General features: G+C 34.4%; 1 protein-coding gene across 1 annotated transcript in view; it reads right to left on the bottom strand.

Annotated features, from left to right (window-relative positions):
• Positions 1–27352, bottom strand: part of Cog7 (conserved oligomeric Golgi complex subunit 7) — a 115260-nt gene that overhangs the window by 3858 nt on the left and 84050 nt on the right. The window contains exons 10-12 of the mRNA XM_089087808.1: positions 22863–23030; positions 19362–19561; positions 3435–3699 (exon numbers count right to left, since the gene is read on the bottom strand). Of these exons, the coding sequence (XP_088943934.1) occupies positions 3435–3699; positions 19362–19561; positions 22863–23030 (633 nt within the window). The remainder of the gene's footprint in view (positions 1–3434; positions 3700–19361; positions 19562–22862; positions 23031–27352) is intronic.

Genomic DNA, 27352 nt, shown 5'->3' on the forward strand with positions numbered 1-27352 from the left:
TTCTGATTAGAACGAAGATAACAAGATCCATAACAAATAGCCCAATTTTAGTATGGCGACCAAACTATTTATCCATCAAACAAGACAGCTAAAATGAAAATTCAATTCTATTTATTCCAGATCGTCTAAGAAATCAACCATATTGCTGATCAATTTTTATAGTGGCATCAAACATCCCATATTTTTGGGTTGTATACCTGTTTCCAAACCATACCTGTTTCTCTTTCTAACAAAACAGGGAAAAATACATAATGATACGCTTTTTATCACATTTAGTTAATAAACAGAACGATGAAAAGTACATTGAGTGAAGGCACACAGTGCCGTCTCTTGGTCGTTCTCACTAGCCAAAATTTTCCATGTTTTTATAACATAATTTAAGACAACTTTATCCATTTTCTATCTTTTTGAGTTGTCAATTATACTCCAATAAGCCATTCCTCCTATTTTCAATGAAACTTGAAGTAATTCCTAGTCATAGCATAAACATCGAAATATTCAAAAGCTCTAGCACAAAATTCAAGCAATTTTCCACAGCACAGCTACGGGAACCCAAAATGAAGTAAATAAGTGCAAAAAGTTACAGAGAAGGCTAGAACCCCAGTCTCCCCAAAAGACACATCTATGTGAGATATATGCCTATGTGAGAATACCCCTATGCACTTCCTCAAGTATCTTTGGCAAAGACCAAATATTCCTGAAACATTTAGCGCAATTCCGAAACCTTATCTTCTAAATACATTTAGTAAAATAGTTTTGTAAAAGATATTTTATGCATTTTTGTTTTGTAAGATTAATTATATATAATTAAAAAAATTTTTTTCATGTCATGCTCAAAAGAGAAGTATTTATTTAACCCTCCCTGTGTTTCAACGGCCTCGTCGGTTCTTTACAGCTTAACGGAGCGGAAACATGGCATGCATAAACCGCGACACTACAGGCCATCGACGTATTCCAGATGAAGGGCCTGAGAAAGATCGAAGGTGGTTTGATGCCATGAGTAATGTGAAGCTGCTGCAGCTCACCAAGCAGTCTTGGTTTTCTAACCAAGCAGCTGAGTGTACCTTACGACAGTTCTGACACCTGCTTCGAATGCCCCTGCACTTACCCTCAAAGATGATCTTTGACTTTGACCCTACGGAAGCCGGTTTGAAGCAGCCCCGTGGCCGACCGAAGAAATGATGGTCCGACCGCCTGTCCGAGCTTCTAGCGATGGCAAACATCAGACCGAGCGAAGCACAAACGCTCGCACTGGACCAAAGCAGATGGAGGAGGCAGACGTCACTCTCTTCGCCGAGCAGCGCCCTGCAGGAGACCTAAGTCGAGCAAGTCAAGCCTTGTTTTTTTTTGAATGTACTAGCAGTTTTCTCGAACAATAATTAGGAAGCAGGGTCACAACAAGGTCATAAAAATGAAGAGGTTAGAGAACCACTTTTGTTGTTTATGGATCTCATATCTCATGAAGAACAATAAATTTATAGAAAAAGAGAGAACTAAAAACAAATGTTTCGGGTACCTTTGTTATTGTACTTAAAAAACAGTTGTCAGGGCAAATAATTTTTTTCTTTTTTTAGTTTTTGAGACAGATGAGGAATATTTAACATACCAAATACTTCATTTTCAAACAATAGTGGTCGAAGGGAGGCAATAGGGGGTCGGGGGAGGGGGGTCGAATGTGGGCAAGTGATAAGGTCAGATAGATAAGTTTTCTTATAACAATGACTTTTTGACGGTATTATAATTTAATGCAGTTTACCGTAACAAAGAGTTTACAGTACCGATAGCATTGACAGTTTATTTTAGAATTAGCTGAGAAACGTTTGTAAAAATATTTGCTGAACTTTAAAGAGGCCAAAATTGGATGATACCACCCCACTCTATGCTTCTTTTATGGCTGGAACGAAAGATTATGCCAAATTATTAAATTAAAAACTGGTACTAGTATGAAAAAAGAAAAAAAATCAGCAACGCCATCTAGCATGTTGATGATTTTTTTGCAATTTTCGCCTATCTTAAAAAGATTCATACTTCCAGTTAAAAATATTTGAAAATGCAGAGGGTGAAGAAATCAGAATTCTGTTACCAGCAGTCAGGGGCGTCCCGAAGGGAGGGGGAGAGGGGCACGCCCCCCCTAACTTTTTTGGGATTCGGTAAAGTTTTCGCCGAAGGTGAAAACTTCAGTAGAAATTTTGCAAAATCGGCAAAAATTTAGTAAAATTCTTGATTTATGCAGAAAATTCGGCATAAATCAGGTAGGAATTCGGTAAAATTTACGAAGATCCCCCCCCCCCCTAATGAAATGAGGCTCGCGACGCTCCAGCCAGCAGTCCTATCAGCTTAAAGTTGACTAGCCGACCAAGGTGTCCTCCTGCTAACCTAGGCTAACTCTGCAAAGACTGGATTTTGAATGAAAATAGTTCTTCAAAAAAAAAACAAAAAAAAAAAACAATCTACTTAATTATTTCTTTACTTAGGTATATCAGCTTTAATTCGACATCACTGCAAGTTTATTATGTCAATTATCTGATTTTAAGATTTTTCAGCACCGTTGCCACACACTTTTCTGTCAATGGCAATAGTAGAAATATAGTCCGTACTTTCCAATATTAAATTGCCAAAAATCCAGCATTAATAAGTTTCCCAATCTTTAGTTCGCAAAGTTAATAGGAGATTTAATGATTGTTTAGGAATTAAAATTAACTTAATAACTGTAAAACAAGCTTCAATACGCATAAATTTTAGATAAAAATTTTAGGAGGAGCCACCAAACTTACCCAACAAGAAGTCGTGGCTTCTAAAGAGGCGATTCTTTATTTTAAAGAAGAATTTCAAAAATTGAAAATGAGAATTTATCAAGCATTGTCATCGGTTGATCAATACTCTAGACCTTATTAGGCTTGAAGTCCGATGATAATAAAAATACATGCGAAAATGCCATGTGATCAATAGCTATAAAAAATTCAGTGGCGGTTGGACGTTCCTATTGGATTGGTGATATGCTTAAACTAGTGTGAGTTCTAGGAGGTAAAATTATGAAGATCAGAAAAATCGCAAAAGCCTCCAGGTCTAACAGAGGGGTAAGACCCTTCTCCCCAGGTACTGGCTATTAGGCATATTTCAGCTAGAAATTGTAATATAGTTTGTGACACGTAATAACACATAAAAATTCACAAAAAAGTGAATAACAGGGGAATTGTGATCCCCTATAGGAACGAAGCCACAAAACACGTGCTAGTTTTCAATGAGTAAAGGCGTAAAGGAGTAAAGGAGAAAAGAACTAAAAGGAATAAAACCTCGACCAAAATAATTCGAGCAAACCTAAATACAATTTGATTATTTTGATAGTAACTGGTATGAATAGCAGCCAACGATCAGCTAGAAACCGTCAGGATGGTCAATAACGTAATATATTTATGAACAGCCACAAAACTTACCTATGTCAGAAAGGAGTTGTGGCTTCATACCTTCACCAACAGAGTCAAGCTTCAGAATCTTGTCTACGTACTGTTGACACAAACCCCTGCCTAAGCATTCGAGAATAATTTCTGCTGCCAAGGAGGACACATTATTCTGTTCTCCACTTTTCAATGGTGTAAAATACGGCAGTGCACCAGTGTTCAACGCATAGATCAGTCCAGGATGGTCAGCGTTTGTGTAGGTTTCAAGATGCTGTGGCAAGGTCATTAAGTACTGTCCCACCTGAAGCAAAAGATTAGAGATTAAAGTTGTGACGTAGTTTAGCCAAAAACCATTAGGCGTGCCTGAGACTCTTTCTTTTGGAGATCACTTGGCTCCTAAAAGCCTCCTCGTGTGTATTTATGCATTTAATACTTGGGTATTTAAATACTTTAGCGGTTATTCATTTATTGAAAAATAATTTTTAACAAATGAAGTTGTTATAGATTGTTTAGCAATGAAGTGAAGAATAGAAATTGTTAGAATTCAGGGAAATTTCAAAGGAAAAATAAAGTTATCTCTGCTTGTCAAGAACTGTTGAGGAATGGACAGACCACTTTGAAAGCTAAGCTAATTCTTGGGAACGTTTTTTAACGATGGAAAAACCAACTTGACAAAAGGAAAAAAGCTAGAAAAATCTGCAAAATAACTGAATAGAAATGACCATGAATGGATAAATGAATGGAAAGGGCTGTGAAAGCAAAAGGGAAACTTTAAATACTGGAAATTTTAACTAATTCTTTGACTATGAGTACTGGAAATTACGGTAATTAAGTGAGATTTGACTGATGATGTAAAATAGCTTTGACATTAAGGTGCTGAGTAAAATAAGAAACAAATGATTTACGATATATCATTAATTTTTTATATATCTTACACACACACATATATATATATATATATATATATATATATATATATATATATATATATATATATATATATATATATATATATATATATATATATATATATATATATATATATATATATATATATATATATATATATATATATATATATATATAAATATATATATAATTTTATACATGTCGTAAACGATTAATTTTGGGCAGCTCTTTTTATTTGTCGGAGTCTAGTGTTTGGTCCTTCAGTAGGGATTTCTTAAAATCGGGAAATAAATCGCGATTGGTCGGGGAGTCCAAGCAAGTTAGTCCAAGCTAATGTGTCAACACATGCTTACAACTATCAAGTGAATTCAATTTCAGTTGTTTCACTGCGTCATCATATGTTGAGTAGTTGTTTCAAAATACTATTTTTAAAACTTTTTTTTTATAACATCTCTAACCTATCTGATTGATCTTTCGTCAATCAGACGAAATTCAAATTTCAAAGACGTTTCCGTTATAATTAACCTAGTTCATAATTAATTTTGTAAAAAAGCGGATTTTCATTTTTTCCCAATTTCTGTAAGTCATACAACCAACTTCCTTCTTTCTTGCCTTGTTGCTTTGAATAGGATGTTTTGTCTAAGCTTTATTTAAAGTATTATCACTTTTTATGGAAAATTTGAGTTTTAGGTAACATTTTTTTTCTTTTTTTAATTCCAAATATTAATAGTTTTAATATCAAACATCATTTTAAAATGTCAGCAAAACAGTCATGGTACTATCTTGAGTTTACCAAATGCCATGTTGAATTTTTGGTACCATAGTTTATCCGAGAGTATCAGCAAACACTGTTCATTACTTGTGCTTAGAAAACAGTCAGGGTACTATCTTGAGTTTACCAAATGCCATGTTGAGTTTTTGGTACCATAGTTTATCCGAGAGTAAGGACTCTTAAAATTGGCACTGTTTAAAATTGTATTACCGTACAGTAATAAAATGTTTAAAATTTTATTACCGCACCAAGAAAAATAGAAATATTGAAGTATTCCTTATAGACCTACAATCAGCACTGTAGCACAATGTATTAGCTTTTTAGCTTACACATTAAAGGGCTATCAAATTTTTATTAAAAATATAATTTTTTAAAGTTGAACGATTATAAAATGTGATTCAATACATTTCAATAACACTAAGTATACATTCTTTCTTTGACACTTAGAATCCCCTCGCAATTGTACCGTGAGTAAAATGCAATATATTTAAGATACCAAAATAATGTTCCTTCTTTCTAAATATAATTCCGACTTCCTCTAATTATGTTAAAATCTAATTTCAAAAAGAAAGAAAAGTCAAACATCAGCAAAGCTAAAAATTGTCTTTAGCATCATAACAACCACGGTAATAACCAGCTATGGGTTTTACTAAGACAGTGGGTAATAAAAAATGTGAAGCGCACAATATTCCTAAGGAAGTTTGAATGAAAAGAGCCGTGTGAACGTTTGAATCATAAGAAATATTTAAGACAGATTATTGGGCAGAAGGTTCGGCCCACCTCAGGACTTAGGCCAATCGTGGGGTAGCTCCCACAGCACATGATCAGGACTTATATAGTGAAGAAAAGTTTTTTTCGTGCTCTCATTTTTTATATACAGATAGAATTATTTCGGCGTTCAAGCTTTGCAATTCTTTCATTGTTGTGTCTCAGTCACCGTTGTTGTCATTTGAAGTGACCCACTGCTGTTCACCTAAATATGTAAGTCTCAATAAATCTATTGCTTTTTATCTGTGTTTATTTCATTTTATATGTCTGTATCAAGTCTAATAACAGGTAATTAGTTTGCATATCTCCAAGGTACGTACCCAGGGAGTCTGATCTCAAGACAGCTCGAGGAGAAGAGGTCACATTTATATGGCTACACATTTTATTTTCTCTCAATAATTGAGGGTGATGCAGGCCTTGATGGCACAATCCTTAGCGCTATAAGTGCCGCTATCGGAGAACTTATAAGGTTGAAGTTCGCAGCTTTAAGGTACGATATTAGATTTGACGCGGTCAATATTTATTACCGCAATTAAGCCCAGTCCCATAAAAATTTTTATCGCTACAAATGGTGCGGCTATAAATTAGAGGAAAACTTTCAAACTAATTACACTATAAAACTTTGTCAATTAAATTGAATTATCGGAGGGGTAGAGACATATAAGTAAATGAATTAGGCATATAGTCGCTAGGCTACTACAGGAAACCCTTTAAAATATCTCATAGGAGATAATAGCCTCCCCCAAAATAGGTTAAGTGAAAAAATAAATTTATTTCGAATTATTCAAACGCAAAAAAAGTGGCAGAGGATTTAGAAGAAAAATTAATGGCGCAAAAGTTGGTCGCGAAAAATATAGAAATAGCAAAGTCTATCCCTCAGTACAGTGGTCAATCAGATATTGACGAATTTAATATCCAATTGGCCCAGTTTGTAGAACTAACAAAAACGGAGCTAGAAACGTTAGTCGACATGCTTCTACTACGATTAAAAGGCCAGGCCTTAACCTTTCTGAAGCAGATTGAACATACTATAGGCGACGACGCCAGCTTGCCAATAAATACGGTGGACAAATTGTTAAAAGCATTTAAAGATATATTTATTGAAACCAGTTCCATAAATAAATTGAAACACAGAATGGTGTGCTTTGACTATTCAAAAAATGTAAGAGAATATTTTGATCATATAGACAATTTATTAGAGGCAAAATACGGAAGAGGTTCAGGACAACTGTATGAAAAAGTCATACTAAATACCTTTTTGCAAGGGCTACCCCCAAAACTATATAGAATGGAAATATCCAAAAATATTCAGACGTTGGATCTTGCAGTTCAGGAGATAGATCGATTGATTGAAGTCGACACGATGGTCGCAAATCACAGTAAAGCAAAAATAAATAGCCTAGGGGATTCAAACGCGAACCTAATCTTCAAGGGCGATCAGGCGTCTCCCAATTTCTTTTCAAGGGATAACTCCCCAGTGCCACAAAGAAATAAAACACAAGAGCCCGCTAGACAGAAAACAGTACGTTTTCAGCCAGGGAAACAATCTAGTTATGAAGATAACCCAACAAAAATAAGATGCTATATTTGTAATCGTGTTGGGCATATCGCGAGAGAGTGCCGTTATATCCCCAATCGCATACCAAGAATTGCTGTCGGTAGTACGCAAAATTATGGCAACCATTTGTTCGGAAGAACAAATTTTAGTCGACATGTTTCTACTACAAATAAAAGGCCAGGCCTTAACCTTTCTGAAGCAGATTGAACATACTATAGGCGACGACGCCAGCTTGCCAATAAATACGGTGGACAAATTGTTAAAAGCTTTTAAAGATAGATTTATCGAAACCAGTTCCATAAATAAATTGAAACATGGAATGGTGTGCTTTGATTATTCACAAAATATAAGAGAATATTTTGATAATATATACATTTCAGTAGAGGCAAAATACAGAAGAGGTTCAGGACAATTGTATAAAAAAATCATACTAAATACCTTTTTGCAAGGGCTACCCCCAAGATTATAAAGAATGGTAATATCCAAAAATATTCAGACGTTAGATCTTGCAGTTCAGGAGGTAGAGCGATTGATCGAAGTCGACACGATGGTCGCAAATCACAGTAAAGCAAAAATAAATAGCCTAGGCGATTCAAACGCGAACCTAATCTTCAAGGGCGATCAGGCGTCTCCCAATTTCTTTTCAAGGGATAATTCCCCAGTGCCACAAAGAAATAAAACTCAAGAGCCCACTAGAAAGAAAACAGTACGTTTTCAGCCAGTCAAACAACCCAGTTATGAAAATAACCCAACAATAATAAGGTGCTATATTTGTAATTGTGTTGGGAATATCACAAGAGAGTGCCGTTATGTCCCCGGTCGGATATTAGGAAGGGCTGTCGGTAATACGCAAAATTACGGCAACCATTTGTTCGGAAGAACAAATTTTAACGCCGGTGGTGCGCTTGGCTATAGCCATGAAAGATTGCACCAATCAGTACCTTACAACGCGTACCAACCAAAATTGTATAACCCTCCCCCAAATAGACAAATTAATTACCGATTTGACAACCCAAATAATCGCCAAAGCCAATATAATGTGAGAATATTATATAGAAATCACGAAAATTTGCCGACGGGAAATGAAAATTTTGCTAGCTAACGGCATTGGCAGTCAGCGCCAGCAAGCGACACTGACGCAAGACATCCAAGTTACCATAATAATACATGGCGAAGACAGACAGATGTAAATCAATTAGATATACTTACAGAATCTCATATGTCTGAATATCCGTTGCAGGCACCGATGCATGAAATAAATCCGCAGGGGAACGTTTCAGGCCCTTCAGAAACATAAATTGGACCCGGGAGGTGCCAGAACATTAAACAGGTCCAAACTTATAGTAGTTCCGTCCTGTACTGGTAGTATTAACAAGTTACCTATATTTAATGATTTTTGTGTAGCAAACGTTTATTTTAAGGCTTTAATTGACAGCGGAGCTACAGTTAATATCATAAGCTCATGCGTATTCAATATGTTGCCTCTGCATATTAGGAAACAGAGAAATTTTAATATTCTCAATTTAACTAGCGTGGCAGGGCATAAATTAGATACAAAAGGTTCAATTCACCTAAACGCAAAAACGGATAATTGTATCTTTTCGACAAGTTTTATAATATGCGACACCTTTCCGTATGAGGCAATTATAGGCGCAAATTTATTAAGGTCTAATAGAGTACTATTAGACGTAGCGAACGAAAGGATTGTCTACCCGGCTAAGGTAGGGGAAGAAATTTCTACCTTAAGAAATTGTAACAGAGGTTACGAAGACAACGTAACAGTAAATAAAATTTCTGGTGATATAACGTCGCAATATTTTTGAACCTTATGTCTCGCAAGGACATAGTATAGTTAGCAATTTTTTCTATTAATCTGAAAGGTACCGCAGGGACGAAATAAATTTAAATAATAAAAGCATTGACTTCGCGAAAATAAAAATAAGAGACATGCGGCAGTACATGTCAAACAAAATCACGAAAATAGCGGACTTATGGAAAAACACGTTAAAACCCAACGCGACGCCGCAAGATGCCGCAATGTCGCAGCATAGCGCCAGAATGAATCTAATAAACAATGAAAATAAAGAGAAATATTATGGATTCGCGATAAGGAAATCAAAAGTCCCTCCCAAAACGATGCAAAAAATTCAAATATCACAAGTGATTGAACCAGCGGTTAGCAAACCCGAGATATGGTTTGCGACCCCATCACATGAAATTCCGGAAAATCTACTATGCGAGGAACAGATTATATCTTACGACAAAGGAGAAGGTTTTATTTGGGTTACTAATAACCACGAAAATGATACAATTACAATAAAAAAGGGGGCGTGTTTAGTTCAAATCCAAGTTTTATCAGAGAATGATTTAAATAGATGTGAAAATTCTATAAAAAACCTAGTTAACGGCATTAAAACTTCTATTAACAAATGTCATCTAACTAAATCACAATTTTTAAATAAATTTAATATGAATCATATTACGGACTTGGACCTTAAGAAAAAATTATGCGAATTATTATGGAATTTTAAAGATGTATTTTCCGCATCTGAAGATGATATTGGACTGATACCTTTTTATGAACACGCAATTTTAACGACTGGTAATCCCGTAGCAAAACAGCCATATCGTGTGCCATATAAGCACAAAGAATGGTTAAAAATTAAATCCATGAATTAGAAAAAAATGAAATTATACGCCCAAGTATAAGTCCGTATAGTGCACCAGTGATCTTAGTACCAAAAAAGAATGGAGATCTTAGACTTGTAGTAGACTATAGAGCCCTCAACAAACAAGTAGTTAGTGATAAGTTTCCTTTGCCTTTAAGGGACGAAAATCTTGATTCTATTTTAAGCAAAAGTTCTATTTCGACTTCATCGGCCCTTGCCCGAGACAATCACCAAATGAGAATGATCAAAAATGATTTTCACAAAGCTGGATTTTCAACATATTACTGTTGCGTTTGCAAATACTTGAGAGTACCTTTTGGACTCAATACAAGTTCAAGCGTGCTATTTAGAGACCTATTACACCTGTCAAGAGGATTAAAGAATATCATTCATTTTGTTGATGGTGTTATATACTTGGGAGAAAACGCTGAACAACACTTAGCAACATTAGTTAAGGTATTCGAGCAGTTCAGACAAGGCTATTTAAAATGTCGGCCTGAGAAAGTAAATTTATTTCAACCTAAAATTAAATTTTTAGGAGTAGCAGTAACACAAGGAGAGATATCCCCAGACCCTGATAAAATAAAATGTGTTGAAAACCTCAAACCCCCCAGAACTATGAAAGAATTAAGGGGAATTTTAGGACTTACTGGCTACTTTATAAAATTCGTGCGTAATTACGCCCAAATTGCGAAACCCCTCACGGAATTAACTAAAGGGAACTCCCAAAATGTTACCTGGTCCCAGAAAGCTCAAACTTCTCTAGACCGTCTAAAAAAGGTACTCACTCCTAAACCGATATTATGAACTTCTGATTTCGAAAACGGAGAATTTGTGGTCACAACCGATGCAAGTTCAAAAGGCATTGGCGCTATTCTTTCGCAAATAATCCCGGTAGAAAACCCTAATCCTCTAGAGGGAACGCCCAAACAAAAACAAATAGAAAAGTTATATGCTATTCGAGTAGAACTTTATCAAAAGGCGAAAGTAGTTATTCCGCCACAAACTTAGAATTATTATCTATAATCCACCACTTGGACAAATTTAGACACTACTTAATTGGTAGAAAATTTATACTACGATCAGACCATAAAAGCTTGTAGTACCTGCTCACATTTAAAAACACCACGGGCTTTCTCGCTAAATGTATAATGCAAATTAAAGATGTAGATTACCAATTTGAATGTTTAAAAGCTAAACGAAACACAGCTTATGACTTTTTGAACAGACAACCAGCAAGTCTTCCTTTAGAGGATGAAAAAAATGAAGTTATCGCTATCAATGCTAAGAGCAAACATGGACATAAGAAAAACAAAGTCAAGGACACGGTAAAAGAAAATAAGATTAACTATTGTCCCTTGTCTTTAGAAAATATAAAAAGAAAGCAAAAAAAAGATGAAATGTGTACAGCGCTTATTAATTATTTTGTGAATGACGATGCGTTACCGGATAAATTCAAAACTCTTAGAGAAGAGATACACAATTTTTACTATGATCTTAATGAAGAGGTATTATGTAGAGTCGTGACTGCTGAGACAAATAGAAATCAAGCCTCAATAATACCCGAATTATCACAAAAAATAATACTACCTGCATTTGAATATTTTAATTCAGATATAGGTGGACACTTAGGGGTAACGAAAAATTTCCATAAATTAAAACAATATTTTTACGTGCCGTCGGCAATAACAAAACTTAAAGAATTTGTAAGTACATACGAAGTGTGTAACTTAAGGAAAATCCCCCCAGCTTATCCTAATCCTCCAATGGGAAGGGTCCCGGTAGCAAAATACCCCTTCGATATTATCTCATTTGACTTATATGGAACCAGCGGAGGCTTGCCTGTTTCCAGCAGAAGCCATACTTGTATTCTTTCGGTTATAGATCACTTTTCAGGATTTAATTTTGCAAAAGCATTAAAAAATCAAGGCGATTACGCCACCAGTAAGACGTTAGTAAAATTATTTATACAATTTTGTTTTCCAATTAAAGTATTAAAATACAATGGAAGCAATTTTGTTTCAAAAGTAACAAAAGACATAATGAATTTTCTTAATATAGATAAAATGGTTACAACTCCGTACTACCCACAAGCTAATGGTAAAATGGAAAATAGGCATAAAATATTTTCGAACGTATTAAGCATTTACACAAAATACAATAGGAATGATTGGGATCAATTCTTCCCTTATCTAACTAACGTAATCAATACTGCTTATTCAGAAACAACTAAAGATAATCCATTTTATTTACTTTTTGGTCGTGATTTTAGAATCCCGTATAATGAGATTATTGAATCTCGGCAGTATTATAATAACTCTGAGGATTTCAAACAAGAATTTATAAATAGGATGAGAAAAACTTACAAAATAGTTAGGCAAGAGTTGTAAAAATGTAAAATGAACCAAGAGCTAAGAAACCAACCCAAAGTTAGGGTGAGAATAGATTTCAAAGCAGGAAATTTCGTCTACCTAAAGAACGAGTCAAAAGTAGTAGGCAAAAAACTTTCCAACAAATAGTCTGGACTGTAGAGAATCGTCAAAAAGTATGATAACGATTATACTTTTAAAATGGAGAACACCGATAGCGGAAGAACTTACAAGGCACATGTTAGCCGAATAAAAAGAGCCAAATTTCCAGAGAGATGGGTATCACGTCCCTCCTCTACTGATTCGTCAGATGCCGAAAATGGGCCCCCTAGATCAAGATTGGCAGAGCTAAAACCCTTTAATTTCAAGCAAGACTATTTCGAGGATGAGAGCGATGAGAAAAATTTTGAAGAATTTTTAGCTATGAAAAATCTAGTTATTCCCTAAAAAAATCCCTAATACCAGTAAGAATAAAAACGCCAAAAGACCCAAAAAGTTCATCATCGGAGAGTGCAGGAGAATTAGATTATAAAATATCTCCAAAAACTCAATTTTTCCCCGATAGAATTTCGACCCCATTTCCCCCCAAAAGATTTCCAGACGATATGGTTTCCCCTGCAACACCAATAGAAAGGCCCCTGTCTTTACAGGAGGAATTAAACAGAGCTGTAAAAAACCCCGGTATTACTGTAAAGAAAACTCCTCCAAAAATTCAACTAAAACAAATCGGCGAGAAGCTATCGATTTAATAAATTTCCCCATAAAAACAAGTCAGAGTAAATTGCCCGAGAATAAGACTCCCACGGATGACCAGCAAGGACAATATCATAATATAACTGTGTCCAAGGTCAAACCTAATCAATGGACTTTATGGAGGGAAACACTAGAGCAAAGAATGCCCCATTCCCATGAAGACATGGCATTTAATAAGTAGAAAAATCCCGCGAAAATTCTTGATTCCTCCCAAAGCTCTTAACAATGTTTTAAATCTCCAGATTTTAAAACTCAAGGCTTAGACTTAGGGAATATTCCTTTTTCTTCTATGGAAGTCGAAATTTATGAAGGAAGGGGAGGGGATACCTCAAACATTTGAGATGTAACCTCTAAGACTTATGATACAGAATCATCTGGAACTAGTTCCAAAGAGCCTGACAATGAATCAGACCATTTAGTAGTTAAAAAAATAGAGCACTCAAGACCGACTTCAGCAGCTGCGCAAGCGAAAGATACAAAATTAAAAGGGCAATAATTTTTTAAAAAACGATACAAAAATTTTGATCTTTTTTCGCTAGAAAAACCGAAAAGGAAAAAACCAGAAGAAGTTGAGGAGAAAATAAAAACACAATAGGGTAGAATAATTGAAAGACCCGATAGATGGAATTACACTTAATCAGCATAGGATTAAAAGACTTTAATGGACAGGTGTCATAAAGGAATAATAATTTAAAAACTTTTGATTTATGAGTAAAAAATCATACAATTATAAAAAATGCTATAGAAAAATTTTGTTCAACTTATATCATGGCTTCGCATGAATCAAAACCGTCTGATACCGTTTGTTCAACATATATCAGTTCCCGAAAACAAATTCTAATTAAAAAGTCACATTGCATATAATTAATTCAAATAATTTTCTTTAATATAAAAAGTTCGTCCGTACCATTACTGTATAATGAATCCAGTCCAACTAGACGAACCCATGATGGAGAGTACTAAGCGAAAAATATTCATTCACCTTAGAAATTATATTTGGTTATTTTCTCTTCCAAGAGAAACTGTTGGAACCTGGTCTAGTTACAATAATACAGAAAAAATAGACCCAAGTTACAAAATGGAGTCACTACCACAAGAAGTGGGTACGATTAGTATGACGCAACAATGTCGACTTCCAGCTAGAGAGTCAATAGCCTGAACACTGTTAACTACCACGAGCGCAAAGATAATAAGTCCAAAAATAATCAATTTCAAGGCAATTAACCTGTCGTACACTATTCCCAATATAGAAAACGAGGAAATGAAAACCTCGATATGGTCCAAAATAGAAAAGAATAAAGGGACAATAAGGCTTACAAAAATAAGAGAAGCATTAGATTCCCAGATTCCCCTATTTACAAATGAAGACCAGAGATTAACGTATATAGATAATAGATACGGATTGTTCTCAACCAATTTCTGGTGGAACATATTGTTGGCCGTATGTTTCGTATTCGCGACTTTCCTGACCATAAGAACCTTATTGACTTTTAATTACGGAAAAATCCTGAGACCAAGACGGTAAAAACCAAGAGAAAAACACAGGGAAACGGCTGAAATGCAGAAGTTAAACCCGGAACCCCCTGAGAACGTCTAAGCCAAGAAAAAGGGAAGACATTAGTGGGTATAGAGGTCTCCACTCGTCCTTGCTATGTCTAGTTCCCTCATTGTAGGGTTGTTTAAGTAAAACCGTGTGGCTATGGCACTGCAACATATGTTTCATAAATAGCATTGATGGGCATGAACAATGCAAGCATGGAACATTTTGCAAAATTAGACCTCAAAATTAATAATGTAGAATAAACTATGTTTACTTAATAAGTATTGAAGACTTAAACAAACGTTTTATCGTTGTTTCCTTTCTCAAACCAAATTTGAAGAAATCTCTGTTTTAGATTTCCCAATGAGAATTATGTCGTTTTATTATAACCAACGTTATATAGTAATATCAGTGTATCTTTTTATATTATCTTGTAGGGTAATCTTCACCCTAAAACGCACCAAATCGTATTGTTTACTATGAGTATTTACTTTAAAGAACGTGTGATTCTGCCTCGTTATTTTTATTACAGGAAGTGGATTGACATATTGGATATCGAGCATTACAATGAATTGTCCAGTGCAGATACAACCTAGTAGCATCTATTTTCATCATACCTTAACCAACGAAGAGTACTCACCATACACTCCAGGCAATTTTCATCCCAGCTTCGTCTACAAAAACAACAGTTACCTTTGATCATTGTTTCTTCGACCACGAACCATATTACGTATCAGGTAACATTATATTTGAATCTCAGTATCCAGTGCATGATCGAACTATATAATCACATAAATTCTGAGAAGCCCATCGATCAGTACAAGATATAAGTACATAAATATCGCCTATGATAATCATTATGGACCCATATACCATATGACCGTATAGTTCTGATATTTGATGACCCCAAAAAAAGTATTTATGTATCACAGACTCACGCGTCGAATCCCTTTCGACCATCTCTCGGAATCCATCCTATCCCCTCTGCGTGGAAAGTTCATATCTCTGTTATCCCATAAATGTTACGAGATAGTTTCTGAAAAATGGACCTGGAAACTAAAATTAACCCCAGTGACCAAGCCCTCAGTGACAATATACCCCTCCCACAAATTAACGACGATAAGTTGAAGGAGTCACTATAGATTAATGTGGATCTGTTCCAACACCAAACTTCAAGTCCCCCGTGATTAAACTAAGAATCACCACAAAGGTTAATCGACGCAAGCCACGAGCTAAAAATTTTATAAGAGATACAAATGAACAAGTTTAGGCGAGAATACTTTCTCTTTATGCCTCAATATACCCCAGAAATGATTTATTGAAATTAAACTAAACGCAGTCTCAGTGTTCGACCCCTTGATGATAAGGCACCCTATGAGCTGTCAAAAAGCAGGTGAGAATGAACTCTGATAGCATATTCCCACACCTGTAGTTGGAAGCATCATTTCCCAATTGACAATTAGAGAAAGCTCTTCGTGTGAACACAATCATGCTCGAACTGTTCCATGAAAGAAACTATATTGTAAGGGCTTTAAAAATTTTTGCCAAGACAAAAAGAGTGAAGGACAATAACTTAGAACAGAAGGATTAAGTACACTAAAGACTCGAATGGTGATGGAATAGATGTGAATTTACTTAATAACTTTGATAACTCAAAAATCCCAATATCCTATCATTAACAATGCGTACCAAACATCCCCAATGAAAGTGTTTGAATTTTACCAGTGAATATGGTAAACCCAAAATTGTGTGTTTTAAATGGTTCTTGTATGTAGTGTTAGATGTCCAGATAGTGTTATGTGTAGCGTTGTCGAGCTATTCATTTAATGTAGCGTAGATAGAAAGTAGTGTGCCATATAGACAGCAAAATCAAAAAAAGCCTTGTAAAAAGTGAATTAAAAAAAAAAAATCTTATGTAAAGGTAGAATAGCCCCAACCTTGTTGGAAATGTAAAAGTAATCAGTGTTAGATGTAGAAAAAAAATCTTTAGTATAGTAGCTCGCCTAGAACCATGAATAATCTTAATCCGGTAGATGAATTTTAGATAGGGACGTAGAATAAAAAAAACAAGAGTAATAGAGAAAATTTTTAGCACTCCTGAGTAAGCCAAAATATAAACATGAAATAATACAATGTCAATCAAAATTATGTAGAATAAATAGTTAATAAATAACGAACATTTCAAAAGCCCAAAGGCAAGCAAATCCTAATGACGGGACGTCATTAATTAATAGGAAGGGTAATATGTACCGTGAGTAAAATGCAATATATTTAAGATACCAAAATAAAGTACCTTCTTTCTAAAGATAATTCCGACTTCCTCTAATTAAGTTTAAATCTAGTTTCAAAAAGAAAGCAAAGTCCTTAATCAGCAAAGAGAAAAATTGCAGTTATCCTCAGACAAAGAACGGTTCAGAACGGTTTAGTTTCAAAAAGAAAGCAAAGTCCTTAATCAGCAAAGAGAAAAATTGCAGTTATCCTCAGACAAAGAACGGCGCTATCCAAGCTTTGGATTTTGCTAAGATAGTGGGCAATAAAAAATATGCTACGCACAATATTTCTAAGGAAGTTTAAATGATAAGAGCCGTGTGAACGTTTGAATCATCAGAAATAATTAAGACAGATTATTGGACGGAGGGTTTGGCCCACCTCAGGACTTAGGCCAATCGTGGGGTAGCTCCCACTGCCCATGATCAGGACTTAGAATATATAGTGAAGAAAAGTTATTTTCGTGCTCTCATTTTTTTTATACAGACAGAACTGTTTTGGCGTTCAAGCTTTGCAATTCTTTCATTGTTGTATCCCAGTCACCGTTGTTGTCATTTGAAGTGACCCACTGCTGTTCACCTAAATATGTAAGTCTCAATAAATCTATTGCTTTTTATCTGTGTTTATTTCATTTTATATGTCTGTATCCAATCTGATAACAGGTAATTAGTCCGCATATCTCGAAGGTACGTTCCCAGGGAATCTGATTTCCAGATAGCTCGAGGAAAAGAGGTCACATTTATATGGCTATACATTTTATTTTCTCTCAATAATTGAGGGTGGCGCAGGCCTTGATGGCACAATCTTTAGCGCTATAAGGGGCGCCATTGAAGAACTTATAAGGTCTAGGATCGCAGCTTTAAAATAGGATATTAGATTTGACGCGGTCAATATTTATCACCACAATTAAGCTCAGTCCTTTCTTTATCGCCACAAAATTCCTTTTATCGCTACACAATACGCATAAAAGAACCCCAGAAATTTAACAACTGAGGCATGAATTACACCGATTTCCTGTTTTTACCCTCCTGGTAAAAACTTTCCGAGTTTCGGTAAAAACTCTCTGACTCTCTAAAGTTTCGACCTGTGTGCATATAAACGTAGAATCCCCTCGTAATAGGCATAAAAGAACCCCAGAAGTTTTACAACTGAAGCATAAAATTACACCGATTTCCTGTTTTTACCCTCCTGGTAAAAACTTTCTGAGTTCCGGTAAAAACTCTCTAACTCTCTAAAGTTTCGACCTGTGTGCATACAAACGTAGAATCCCCTCGTAATAGGCATAAAAGAACCCCAAAAATTTAACAACTGAGGCATAAAATTACACCGATTCCCTGTTTTTACCCTCCTGCTAAAAACTTTCTGAGTTCCGGTAAAAACTCTCTAACTCTCTAAAGTTTCGACCTTTGTGCATACAAACTAATAACTAGACTAGTAAAGGTACAATACAACCATATTTTGAAGTAGCAATCACGGACTTGAGATATGTTCCTGGGGAGCAAGGGCACATCCAGGAATTGTGTTGAAGGGGGGGGGGGGAAGTGTGCAGAAAAATTATTGATAAAACGTATCAAAAATTAGTTTATATGCATTTTTTATACTTTTCTACAGGGCGGATAAAAAATCAGAAGGTGGGGTTCTAACCAAGTAACCCCTCTTCCCCCCAACATACGGCCTTACTGGGGGAAGTAGTTAAATGCTGGCAGATCTTCAAATAGTACTTGTATGATATACGCCCTACCTAATGTTCTTCTAATATGTTTCTCTGACACTCAATCCTAATGAAATATACCAAAGTAAGATAAAAATATAATACTTGAGAAACAAATTTATTTGTTTGTGTGCAAAATTATTTCTAGTGTGCAAAATATTTGCACACTAGGGGAGCTAGGGGTAAAGGGTTAGGTACAGCCCCCTAAAAAGGGTTAGGTACAATTGGCAAAGGGCAAAGGATTAGGTACACTATAGGTACAAACACACTAGGATTAGGTACAATTATTCTGCATATTATGTAGTAACAATTGTTTTCTAACTTCACACTATCCAAGTACTTTACCCAACCGCCCCCCCCCCCTAATGTGCAAATATATAGCCCAAATTATAAATTTTCCATCTATTCTATTACTTCTCTTTGTCTTGTCTTACGCTAAGCTGAAAGAAACTAACAAAAAGAAACAAACGGTTCTATAATGCGTCAATGAATGTACAACTTGAGCGGTAGGGCGTTTATCACACAAGTACCCTTCAACAAAACCCTTTGTTTGAATTTACTCATGATACTGATGTGGGCTTATGAATCGACTGCATAAAGGAACAATAAAACTCTATTTTAAAAGTAGCAATTACGAAAATCTAACCTGAGTGATATATTCCTGGGGAGAGTAGCTGAATGCTGGCAGATCTCCAACTAAACCCTGACTCTCTCTGTTCCAATTGATTGAAGATACTGATCTAAGCATTTTTTCAATCGGCTTGAAGATAAGTTCAAAAGCAACAGATTGTGCCTCAGTGTTAAGCCCTGAATAGGCCTTCTTTGCATCCAAAACTATACTCTCGCCTGTAACAAGAAAGAATTTAAAGAAAAATATGTTTCAAATTCTTCAACGTCTAATCTTCATTTCTTACCTAGCTCTTACCTAAATCTTTTTTATATTGAATAGCAATTATAACATTATCTGACGTTTGAATAACATTCATCGTAAACAATCCCGAAATAACGTTCGACCTTATTTCGCTGAAGCTGCTTTTTGAAATAACCTTCAATGGCAAATCTGGTTTTATATAGTAGAATTTACCATCTTGACTTTCAGACTTGGAAAAAAACATTTTCAGCAACTTTTTTTTTTAATTCTTCCAGTGCCAAAACGGGGTTTTAAGCGTACTATATTTCGATAATATACATTTCATCTTTTGCATCTAGCTAGATAAAAGCTAGATGCAATAACCAGTCAGAGGTAAAACTTTAGTTTGATTTCTTAGCCAATAAAAAGTAGCCAAAACGAAGAAAATATGTTTACGGGATCCAACTCCTCGCTTTTCTGTATGATCTCACCTGTAAATTAATTCTTGTCTTCATTTTATTGTAGTGTATCCCAAAGAAAGCTTTCCAGAAAATGAAAAGTCCAAAACCCAAAACGGGGAGATATAAAGTCATATAATAGTTATTGCTTAAAACGAACATAAATTATTCTAAATGAATACTAACCCAGCCCCCCCCCCCCTCCAAAAAAAGGAACATTAATTTAAATGAATCATAACATCAGACATAAAGATAACATATATAGATGAATCCAAAAACGAACAGCAACTACCACTAACAGAAGTAGGGCTAACGGCAGCTATCCACTTTTCTATTTATAATATAATTTTTTTTTCTTAAATAAAACACTATCATTAATAGAGAAAGGCTCAAATGATTTTTCAGAGTAAAAATCAGGATAAAAGCATTATATATAAAAAATTAAAATAAAAATAAAACAAACTAAATAGAATGTGGTCTATCTTCATATTAACTTGAATATATTTTAAAATATTATCTATTTATTGTCTGAAGAATTAGTTATGTTGCTTAGATGTGCCATTGCCTTCAATGTTACTCAGGCCCTACTAATCTTTCAGACGCTGTGCTTTTACTTAACTAGCTTGTGCTAAACAGCTTTCGCTTTTACTTATCTATGCAAACCCCACCCTTATTTATCCCTACCCTACTAAAATACTGGAAGAGGGTTCATTGGATTGTAAATTGTGAGTTATAGTGCCCTTTTTAAGGACCAACCACCGTTCAGGGAAACATGGCACCCTTTCATCACCCTTTATGCATAACTGCATACTCTTAGGACTCATATCTAACAGCTCCCCCATATATTTGTAAGTGGATCAAGAAAATCCAAACAACTGGTTCATCCAAACAACCTGACAGAGAAACAGAATAATTTCATAGCAATGTGAATCCATAATTATTTCTCTATCGGCCTTTATTTTTACGGCCCTGATTATATTTAACGGCCCTTATTATATTTACGGCCCTTATTATATTTACGGCCCTTATTATATTTAACGGCCTTATTACATTTACGGCCCTTATTATATTTACGGCCCTTATTATATTTACGGTCCTTATTATATGTACGGTCCTTATTATATTTACGACCCTTATTATATTTAACGGCCTTTATTATTTCTCTATATAACACAAGAACGAAGTTTTGGTGAATAGTTGTATTTTTTGCTCCACCCTAATTGGCTATTGTTACATTTAAGACATAAACCAACAAGCTTGTGTTCATTATTCAAATTTCAACGCTTCTCCTGCAACATTCCTTAGTTATACGGCTACACAAGTGAAACAAGCCTAACTTATCCTTCACACCACCTCAAGGGTCTTCTTTTAAGATACTGCCTTTTTAGAGGTATAATGATTAAGGAAGAGGCAGTAGTGCCTCCTATAAGAGAAAAGTGCCTCACGTAATATTAGGTGATAACGTTAAGCTATTTTTGGCAGTAGCAGACAGATGAGAAAGGATATATTCTGTAGTAGAACTTCAACTAAAAAGTCTGTTAGTGGGAAAATCCAACTCCATGTTAGGTCTAATAGCCTCAGCCCCCTTTAAACGTTGTCTGCCTGGACTAAATTGAAAAACTAGGATTCTACTGGATTAACAAAAAATTGTTCGTTTCAACAGCGCACCTAGAAACTTCCATTAAAATTTTGAGTTCATTAACAAATGACGCTTTATATTATTCATTAGTCAATGAATTAAGTCATATTCAGCGATTACGGTAAATTATTCTGAAGAGCACATTTATTTTCTTTTAATATCCTTGGTGATTTCAAAGAAAATCCCTTCAATAGTTGAAAATTCTATTTCTATTCTGTACCACTAAGGTTACTTTTGGTATCCGAATTAAATATATTTATATTTTTTATATTGTTTATAATATATTTTTTATAATTATTTATATTTTTATTATATATTTTTTAATAATTATAATATTTTTTATTTTTTATAATTATTTATAGTTATATCAAAATATATATTTTTTAATTCACCTTAGTAGCACTATACTGTTTGTGGGTCTAGTAGTATCATATGGGACGTGCTAGGCTGCCAAAAGTCCGATTCTCTTAAATACCTGTTTTCTGTAATTATCCTGTTTCCTTTAATTAGCCTGTTTTCTGTAATTAGGCCGAAGAGACGATAAGACCAACAATACTGATTTGCCAGTTTTTGTGCACGAATGCATTTTTTCTTCTCAGCCCTATGAGTTTCAAGGCGATCTAATGCGAAAAGCAATAATTCTCGCTAAATTTAAACAGAAAAAGGTTAATTATGACCGGATTCATTGAGAAGAAAATTTGTTAGTTATTAATTATCGATACAGTCGATAATTACTTTAAATTATAGATTTAAAGTAATTATCTTATTTATATTCAGATCAATATTTTGTAATTATTACACCAACTATATTTTCATGATTAACAAATACACCGTAGTCCTTCAAATATACCCTAAGCTGCACCTACGTGTCAGAGAATATTCTGTAACAACCAAGCAGGTTTCTTTAGGGCATTTCAGGCTTCAAGGTTAAATCGTAGCCATTAGTATTCTGTTTGATAATCTATAAGCGTACAATATATATATTTAATAATACTATCTGATTATTAATATAATTGCTAATTAAAAATTGGATTAAGTTACTGCCATACTACGATTAATACGATATTTCAAACTCTAAATTTAATCTTTTTCCTAATTTTATTAAAATAAATGATAAAATTTTTAAATTAAATAAGATAAAAACCTAATTAATACAAATAATAACTATTAATCTAATATAAAAATAACCTCTAAACAAACCTTTCTTTACAGATACAAGAATCAAATCGATTTCAGCTCTCATATCGTCTCCAATTATCACATAGTCTGATTTTTCAAGGTGACAAAAAGGGGGTTCCATTTCTTTTAGTTTCTTCATCTGGTTTGTAACATCAGTGTCAAGTTTTGCCAGATTAACCAGAACATCTCCTTAAATAGAAAACAATTTTTAAACAGTATATAAACAATGCATAAGTTTTTATAAAATATGTGGCATATACTTGTAAGGTATATGTGAGGGTTCTTTAAAGGAAAATTGCTAATCGTTTCGTAGCCAAACAATAAAAGATAAACAATAAAAGATTAAACAATAAAATCAAAACGTAGAAGTTGTAGCCACAAAAATTTAAGATTGCTGTGGATTTAAGATTGTTGCTTAATTTTTTTTTTTTCGTTTAATTTGGTACCACTTCTGCACAATGAGCTCAGTCCAAGGCCATACCTAGAGGGGGGGGGGTAGGGGGATTTGACCTGTTTGGTGAAACATGTGCTTGACTTATATGTGCTTGCTGATTTTTACCAACATTTCTCATTTTTAATTTAGTGTCTTCTACCACCAGTAATTGTGCAACTGCATAGGTAAGGTCAGGTCCAGGGGGGGGGGGATTGATGTGTTTAGCTTTCTCTCTACGGTTAAACTACCGTAGAGAGAAAATTCTGAAAGTGCTGATTGGTCCATCATTGTTGTCAAACTTCGAAAAAAAATGATTCGCCCAAATTCTTTACTAGCAAAGAGATTCATCCAAAATGAATTTCACCAAGAATCGTTTCGTAGCCAAACAATAAAAGATTAAACAATAAAAGATAAACAATAAAAGCAAAACTTAGAAGTCGTAGCCACAAAAATACAAAAAAAAACAAAAAAACAACCCAATCAGTACAAAAGGAAACTGGACAAAGTCTTCCCCCCACCCCGGTAAAAACCTTTTGATGACTCCCCTTATTACTACCTCAGTAATATATGAAAAAAAGTGCTTGGCAAAATCCTGACATTTGAATTTCACCAAGACTCTCTAATTTTTATTAGTTTAATGGTTAATATAATTATCAACCCATTATTTATTAATCGATATTTATTAACCAAGTATTAATAATTGATTTACAATCTCATCATCAATGCTGATAAACACAATGACAACGTAGCAATAATGAGAAAAAATAAAAAGAAACAAAAGCAAACAAGAAAATCAAACATCCGTCAAATGCATCATTCAAGTTTGTTTTCCTCAGGAATAGCTTTAAATTGAGTAATAGAATTTCTTTATCAGTGTAAAGTGCACAAGACTCAAAAATTTGAAATGAATAAGTTTTACTAAAATTAATTAAATGTGTTAGTTTACTGGCTAATATTCCTGCTTGCTCATTATTATTGGCTCTTTTTTCTTGCAGTACCTTTATTACTATAAATTTAGAATAAATTTCAGTAATTACATTGATTAAAAAAAAATTCTTCACTTCAATAAAGTCAAAATAAAACCTGATTGAAACTAAACAGACAAAACTCAAAGGAGCAGAAGTATACGGTTATCTATTGAACCAGTTTGAACAACACAGAAAAAATTAGATGTAATCTTTGAATATTCATAAGGCAAACATGAAAAAATCCCTACTCAGTTGCTATTAATGAAAAATGAATGGGAAAAAGAAAAACATAATAGTATAATAACTTTACTGCTCTAAAAGCCCTAGGACCATGGCAATAAAAAAAAAATCAATTCAAATTGACATAAAGAAAACTGACAGTAACACTACGTAAACGAAAACATTACACCATTTACAAAAACCTGTTTCTGTGCTCCATTGCTAGTCTGAGAAATCCTTCTAATCCTTCCAAGCTAAAAAATATTCGTTCTGCACTATACTTGCCAACCATTTTTCCTCAAACCTAAAATCACTATAAACTTCCTTTCACAATTTCCTTTGCACTATACTTTCCTCAAACCTAAAATCACTATACACTTTCTCTCACAACTTCCTTTGCACTATACTTGCACTATACTTTCCTCAAACCTAAAATCACTATACACTTCCTTTCACAATTTCCTTTGCACTATACTTTCATCAAACATAAAATCACTATACACTGTCTTTCAAAATTTCCTTTGCACTATACTTGCACTATACTTTCCTCAAACCTAACATCACTATACACTTCCTTCCAAAATTTCCTTTGCACTATACTTTCCTCAAACTTAAAATCACTATACACTTTCTCTCACAACTTCCTTTGCACTATACTTTCCTCATTCCCAAAATCACTATACACTTCCTTTCACAACTTCCTTTGCACTTTACTTGCACTATACTTTCCTCAAACCAAAAATCACTGTACACTTGCTTTCACAACTTCCTTTGCACTTTACTTGTACTATACTTTCCTCAAACCCAAAATCACTATACGCTTCATTTCACAACTTCCTTTGCACTATACTTTCCTCAAACCTAAAATAACTATATGCTTCCTTTCACAATTTCCTTTGCACTATACTTCCCTCAAACCTAAAATCACTATACACTTTCTCTCACAACTTCCTTTGCACTATACTTTCCTCAAACCTAAAATCACTATACACTTCCTTTCACAATTTCCTTTGCACTATACTTTTCTCAAACCTAAAATCACTATACACTTTCTCTCACAACTTCCTTTGCACTATACTTTCCTCAAACCCAAAATCACTATACACTTCCTTTCACAACTTCCTTTGCACTTTACTTGCACTATACTTTCCTCAAACCAAAAATCACTGTACACTTTCTTTCACAACTTCCTTTGCACTTTACTTGTACTATACTTTCCTCAAACCCAAAATCACTATACGCTTCATTTCACAACTTCCTTTGCACTATACTTTCCTCAAACCTAAAATAACTATATTCTTCCTTTCACAACTTCCTTTGCACTATACTTTCCTCAAACCTAAAATCACTATACACTTTCTCTCACAACTTCCTTTGCACTATACTTGCACTATACTTTCCTCAAAACAAAAATCACTATACGCTTCCTTTCACAATTTCCTTTGCACTATACTTTCCTCAAACCTAAAATCACTATACACTTTCTCTCAAAACTTCCTTTGCACTATACTTTGCTCAAACCCAAAATCACTATACACTTCCTTTCACAACTTCCTTTGCACTTTACTTGCACTATACTTTCCTCAAACCAAAAATCACTGTACACTTCCTTTCACAACTTGCTTTCCACTTTACTTGTACTATACTTTCCTCAAACCCAAAATCACTATACGCTTCATTTCACAACTTCCTTTGCACTATACTTTCCTCAAACCTAAAATAACTATATGCTTCCTTTCACAATTTCCTTTGCACTATACTTTCCTCAAACCTAAAATCACTATACACTTTCTCTCACAACTTCCTTTGCACTATACTTGCACTATACTTTCCTCAAACCTAAAATCACTATACACTTCCTTTCACAAATTCCTTTGCACTATACTTTACTCAAACCTAAAATCACTATACTCTTCCTTTCACAATTTCCTTTGCACTATACTTTTCTCAAACCTAAAATCACTATACACTGCCTCTCACAACTTCCTTTGCACTATACTTTCCTCAAACCAAAAATCACTATACACTTCCTTTCACAACTTCCTTTGCACTTTACTTGCACTATACTTTCCTCAAACCAAAAATCACTGTACACTTGCTTTCACAACTTCCTTTGCACTTTACTTGTACTATACTTTCCTCAAACCCAAAATCACTATACGCTTCATTTCACAACTTCCTTTGCACTATACTTTCCTCAAACCTAAAATCACTATATGCTTCCTTTCACAATTTCCTTTGCACTATACTTTCCTCAAACCTAAAATCACTATACACTTTCTCTCACAACTTCCTTTGCACTATACTTGCACTATACTTTCCTCAAACCTAAAATCACTATACACTTCCTTTCACAATTTCCTTTGCACTATACTTTCCTCAAACCTAAAATCACTATACACTTTCTCTCAAAACTTCCTTTGCACTATACTTTCCTCAAACCCAAAATCACTATACACTTCCTTTCACAACTTCCTTTGCACTTTACTTGCACTATACTTTCCTCAAACCAAAAATCACTGTACACTTGCTTTCACAACTTCCTTTGCACTTTACTTGTACTATACTTTCCTCAAACCCAAAATCACTATACGCTTCATTTCACAACTTCCTTTGCACTATACTTTCCTCAAACCTAAAATCACTATATGCTTCCTTTCACAACTTCCTTTGCACTATACTTTCCTCAAACCTAAAATCATTATACACTTTCTCTCATAACTTCCTTTGCACTATACTTGCACTATATTTTCCTCAAACCCAAAATCACTATACACTTCCTTTCACAACTTCCTTTGCACTATACTTTCCTCAAACCTAAAATCACTATACACTTTCTCTCACAACTTCCTTTGCACTATACTTGCACTATACTTTTCTCAAACCAAAAA

The sequence above is a fragment of the Artemia sp. Qi Xiang Cuo genome, chromosome 4 (assembly GCF_049724085.1).
Source record: "Artemia sp. Qi Xiang Cuo chromosome 4, ASM4972408v1, whole genome shotgun sequence".
Lineage (NCBI taxonomy): Eukaryota > Metazoa > Arthropoda > Branchiopoda > Anostraca > Artemiidae > Artemia > Artemia sp. Qi Xiang Cuo.